Source organism: Tuber melanosporum (genome assembly GCF_000151645.1).
Source record: "Tuber melanosporum whole genome shotgun sequence assembly, scaffold_69, strain Mel28".
Taxonomy (NCBI): Eukaryota; Fungi; Ascomycota; class Pezizomycetes; order Pezizales; family Tuberaceae; genus Tuber; species Tuber melanosporum.
Window position 1 is genome coordinate 103,995 of NW_003299116.1, and position 5,688 is coordinate 109,682.

The 5,688-nt window shown below is 47.9% G+C and overlaps 2 protein-coding genes; one reads left to right on the forward strand and one right to left on the reverse strand.

Annotated features, from left to right (window-relative positions):
- The window catches only part of GSTUM_00010292001 (uncharacterized protein), a 1,902-nt gene extending 905 nt beyond the window's left edge, over nucleotides 1-997 (forward strand). The window contains exons 3-4 of the mRNA XM_002841195.2: nucleotides 41-89; nucleotides 155-997. Of these exons, the coding sequence (XP_002841241.1) occupies nucleotides 41-89; nucleotides 155-347 (242 nt within the window). The 3' untranslated portion in view covers nucleotides 348-997.
- A 1,752-nt stretch (nucleotides 998-2,749) lies between these two features.
- Nucleotides 2,750-5,113, reverse strand: GSTUM_00010293001 (uncharacterized protein; the record flags this gene model as incomplete). XM_002841196.2 has 2 exons in its annotated part: nucleotides 4,833-5,113; nucleotides 2,750-4,740 (listed from the first exon to the last, which is right to left on the reverse strand). The coding sequence occupies exons 1-2, from the start codon at nucleotides 4,990-4,992 to the stop codon at nucleotides 2,750-2,752; spliced, it is 2,151 nt and encodes a 716-aa protein (XP_002841242.1). The 5' UTR covers nucleotides 4,993-5,113.
- Nucleotides 5,114-5,688: the final 575 nt, after the last annotated feature.

Consider the following 5,688-nt stretch of genomic DNA (forward strand, 5'->3'; position numbering starts at 1 on the left):
AAATGTTTAAACTTCTACATTATACTCTGGGGGCGGGGAGTCTGGCGAGCTTCGCAGTCGGCGCCGTCACTGCTGCCGCCTTCTGGGGCGTCATAGTTCCCGGGACGCGCTCCTTCTGGGACGATCCGGTCGACGGGAAAATGTGGGCTGGGAGACTGGGCCTGCAGGCGCTGGGGCTGGGAGACGTACAGGTCAACGGAGGATGGGGGCTTGCACTCATGAGCGTTGTCACGGGTGTGATTGCAAGTGTCTCTGAGGCGATGGATGTTTTTGGATTGGACGATAATGTAGTCATACCGGTGTTGAGTGCTGTGGGCGTTTGGGGGGTTTTGAGGATTTTTGGGTAGATTTATTCTCGGCGGCGTTGGTGGGATGCGATAGTGAGAACGGCATGAAACAGAATGAAAAGGAATGGTATGGGTGTGCACTGGATGGAGTTGGTGGGGTTTTTTCTTCTCTTCTTTCCCTTTTCTTCTTCGTATGCTCAAGCTCTTTTCATTGCTATACTCATAGCACTTTATCCCTTACCCCTTATTACCTACCCTTCTACTCTCCTATTCTCTTATTTATTCATTTTCTACACTTCGCTCCTGTTTGTTTCCACCATCATGGGTATGAGTTAGCTTACACAACTAGTACTTGTTAGCGTAATGGTTCATCTCATCCTCCACTCTTGATTGCTATCACCCCCTTCCTTTCTATTTGTCTTTATCTTTATCTTTCTGCTTTTCTTTCCCCCCCTTCCTTTTTCTTTCTTTTTCTAGGAACAGTTGATTCGCCGTGCGTTTTATTTCGTCCGGCATGGCATGAGAAGATAAATCGTGTATGAATAGTATATTCATAAAGTTAGACTTTCTATTGTTGGGTTGTATGTTGATTTGTGTTTTCATTAGTGTATAGTTTGTACAGTAATCTAGAGAATATGGTGGGTTCTGGTTTAATTTCAAGGTACAGTATGATAGACATACGATATATGAAATCTGTTTTACGTTTTTACTACAACTTAGGTTGGTATGATTGGCACGGTAACGTTGGACGCGTGAACGGACTCACGGTAGCCAACGCAGACATTTCGCAAACATGCTGTGTTGACTCTTCGTCACGGACCCATTGGCATTCGTTATCGAGGTGGAGTACCGGTATTCAAACGCGCTGTCGGGCCCACAGCGGCAAAGGGGAGAGGGGACGATCACAGTCAGCTGGTGGAATTTATAATCCTACCCGATAACGAATCGACACTGTCGGACATGAATTTATCATTGCCCTCGTATGATAGCGTCAACATAGGATCAAATTATTCTGAGGGTTTAGGAAATGGGTGAATAAAACTACTAAGGGTGAGATAATAATTGTAATTTTCTCTGGAAATAAGAGTCCCATCGCCTGAAATATTATGGACTTTCCCAATCCTGTTGGTGCCATAAATACCAAGTCTTCCCCATCCTGTAGGAGGCAGATAGCATCTAGTTGAAGTTCTCTGGTGGTTGGTGGTTATCCCGAGGCCTGAGGGATCTTTTCCGAAATTTCAAATCATGTAGGTCGGCTCACGAGAATTGGTATGGGGAATTGAAATTGCTGATTATTTTATGATAGAGTTCTTGGCTTACAATGGTAGATGAGTTTTTTTGCTATGAGATATAAAATATGCATTATGATGTAAAAGTGTTTGCCATTATGATATGTATAATATATGATGATAGCACTTTACACCACTTTCAGATTTACATGATTTCCTAAACCCTCGGAATAATTTCCATCTTATCTCTGATCCGACATGACATGGATAAGATAAGCACTGATTTATACGATACACCGCTAAGGAAAAGGTTCGAGTGTCCCTGGGGGCTGAGAAAAGAATTTAGTTACTCAGACCCTAGGTACTCTAGGTTGATGATAGCTTGGGAAACGCCCCAAACACCAGAAGGCGCGAGGGACAGCAGGGGACTACCACTGCAGTATTGTAGTCGATATGGCGGTTTTTCCGACTAACTATTAACAGTGGGCAAAATATCTTCGAGTGATATATTGTGATGATCAAGCCGTTCGGCTTTTTTTTTCTGTTTCGGAGCGGGGGCCACCCACCCACCCGGTTCCGTTCTCGATTCTTGGGTTACCCAGCGTGTCATAGTGTGCTTGTGCTTGTGCTGTGTATTGCATGCCTAACTAAATTGTCATCATCACGCATGAATATGCCAGAGGCGCATGGAAATAGTAATTGGTGGAAAATGAGAGCAAAAAGAAATGGAAAAAATGAGGAAAATGTAAACCAACAAGATATTTCGGTGCCTCGTACGTCAATTTATCCTTTATCAGAATCTTATCCCATCCCATTTCATTTCTTAGCCAGGAGCGGAAACACAGTAAAAGAGTAAGGCGGAAATAAAAAATGTAGAAAATAGGGCAAGCTACTACATCAAAAGCAAACGGGAAGGGAAAGAAAAAAAGGGAAAAAAAAAGGAAACGCCCGACAAACAAACAACACAGCCGTGCAATAAGAGAGTATTTTAATAAAAGGCCCATCCATAACTTTTCCATCATTACCAACTCTCGAGTCAAACCGAATTAGATACCAACGTGCACTGCAAGCCCAAACATCTCCCCATCGAACCCCTGCGGGAACTCGCTCATAGCAGCCGTATTAAACATACTCTCGACTGCGGCGCGAACGTCATTGCCGCCAAAGGGCTGGTTGAGGGATGGCCAAGCGACTGTGCATTCTAATTGCTTGTGCGGGATCTGTGATGTCAAGTTAGCCCTCGGCACCAAAAACGAATAAAAGATAGAAAGGGAGGGGACAAACAGCCTCTATCTTAGCTCTAAGGTCAACCTTCACATCGCTCTTTCCAAGATTCAACACACCAGAGTTCTCTTTTAGTGCGCCGGATGGTTTGAAAACGCTCTGCAAGGCTGGTCCTCCTCCTATGCCGCCGCTGCTCGGCCCGCCGAGCTTACCGCTAGAAGAGGAGGGTGCGTTCTCCTTATCATACCCTAAGGAAGGCTTCTTGTTCTCCATGTCGTTCTCGTTCTCCTTCTCTTCGTCCACGGTGCTGCTCTCGCGGAGGCCGCTGCTAACGTGTGGTTTGAATTTCTCGGCAGCGCTGCGTTGGCGGTTTAGGGGGGTGGATTCCTTAGGCAGGCCGAGACCGAAACCGCCGGCTGGTTGAGGGGACGTGCCTAGAAGCCCACCGGCGATAGCGGGGGGGTGGCTGGAGGTGGTTAAAGGGGCGGGGAGCTGGGCATGGGACATTGTTGGTGGGGGCGGGGGGCCAGAGGAGATGTTTTCCTTGTCCGAGTCGGAGGAGAAAGACCATGTTGGGGCGGTTACTGGCTCCGGGGCAGCGGGGGTAGTTGTAGTAGTGGTGGTGGTGGTGGATGATGGGGAAGAGTTGCCAAAGAGAAAGGTTGGTACTGGGCGAATTGGTGTGGTAGAGGGGGAGGGAACAGATTGCTTGACAGGAGACTTGGGTGGCAGGGGCGATGGGGCCCTTTCCGGGGGTTCGCCTTCGTCTGGTACTTCCTCCATACTGGGTTGGGGGAATGAAGTATCGGTGTCAGACATCTCCGAATCGCCGTCGCCATCTTGTTCTGGGCCCTCCTGTCCGAGTTTCTTCCTAATCTCTCGTTTGAGGTATCGGTCTTCAGCCTCTTGCACTTTTCTCTCCTTTTCTCTCCTCTTCAAAAGTTCCAATTCCTCTTCGGCAGTGAGTTCCATAGGCTCACTGAGCTCAGGACTTCTCTTCTTCCTGCGAGAAGTTGTTCCTTTCGGTCTCGAGTAGGGGTCATAACGGTTAGTCCTCTTTGCAGACTTCATGCGTTCGATAAAATTACTGGGCCTATGGAAACTGCTGCTTTGGGTGGCAGTGGGTGAGGCTGATCTTCCGGGTGTCTTGCTGGAGGGTGCTAAGGTTGGAATGATCCTTCTCGAGGGGGGAGGTAGAGTACGGGGAGCGACCGCTACCTTAGGTTTTTGATATGCAAACAAGACTTCGCGGCTTGGGGTTTCGTAACAAATCTCCACTTTTCTCTGTTCTCGCCTAGATGATGGTTGAGACGGGGTGCGCACGGGCGATGGAGGAGCTTTTCCAAAGCTTCCTGGAAGTGACAGCCCCTCATTGTCTTCAAAGTCATAATCTTGGGCGGGAGTCTCTTTGGGAGTTTGTACCTCCGGCTTAGTGGATCTGAGCTCTGCAGGATCACCCAAGATTGCCTTGACTGGCTTTTTAACACTGGCTGGAAGGATGGCGCCGAGCCATTGTCCCCATGTCTTCTTGCCTGTCTCAGGAACTTGCGATTCCCTCTTGGGTGATTTTGTCGGAGTTTTGCTCGGCGTAGTTGTTCGAGAAAAGATATTTCTGCTCGGAGTAATCGAAAATTCTTGCTCCCGCTTCTTATCCTCCGCTTCTTCCTGTTCCTCTCGTCCATCCGACTCAGGTTCTATATCTTCTCGTGGGCTTTCTCTAGCGCCGCTCATGGTGTATTTGGACCTTTTTACCGAGGCAGTAGCAGTAGTCTCGTATGTAGTCTCCGTGCTAATGAGCTCGCTCTCCCTATCGATCGTGGCATCCTTCGAAATCTTCGCGCGCATCAGAGCCCGTGAAGTGGTGGTTGAATAAGGAGTAGATCTGTGCGCCGACCTTGGGCGCAGAGGTGTGATCAATGCAGAATTGCGCGACCCCCTGGTGGGAGTTGAACTGGCGAGTGGAGAAATCATGCAAGAAGTTGAGGCCGCAGGACTGGAATCTGAATCATGGTTGTCAGTAAAAATGAACAAACCGTTGAGATAATCCTCCTCCTGGTAGGTTCTAGAAATAAGGAAATTTTTGCAAACATACTACCGGCATCCCCTGGGCTTAACGCTTGAAAACCACTCTTGTTTCCGCTGAATGAGACGGGCGTTCTTTCGATATCCGAATCGTCCTCGTCGTCGCTAAAAAGCCCGAATCCTCTCCTATCTTTAACCGCTGAGCGGTCGATTGTGAGGCGGCTCGACATCACCGGCCTCGCTCTTTTCTTAGGCTGTATTGTCAAGTGTCGTAGGAAAAAATGGGTGGATCAAGTATAAGCAGATGGTGAAACCTATTATGTTGATGTGTGAATAGTATTTATTGCAGAATGCGGGTGGCAGGAAAAAAAGGAAGGGGGAGGGAAGGGAGAGGATGGGTTCTTTGTCAGTTGATTGTTGTTGGGACGACGAATCGAGGGTCATCGCCAGTCTTGGCGGAGGGTGTGACTATTAGGGTTAGCGCGGGCAGCAGGACTTTGCTGGAGGAACGCGAGTCGCCAAATCAATTTGCGTGATCATCATGGACGCGGCTGAGACGAGCGCTTCAAGAACATGTATTTTATTGATGCCTCTGTGCATCTTATGTATTTTGGACTTGTATTCTATCTAGAAAGACCCGTTTCTTGTGCTTAAATGGGAGTTTTGATTATTTTTAGAAGGGGCTGCTGCTCGCGAGATGCTTGGTCACGTGGCCTGATGTGGTGCCCCTAATGATCGCAATGCTCCAAGTTGCCTTAGAGCGGCATCATAATATTATCATAATATTCGACCAGTGGAGCAACTGTTCGAGTACAGTACTCATGTGGTAACCGTAGAATTACGGGAGACGCTCTGTGGGTGAAAATATTTTCAATACCAGTGTGTACTAGTGCTGCTAATCATTTAAGGTGCAAACCTGCCATCCG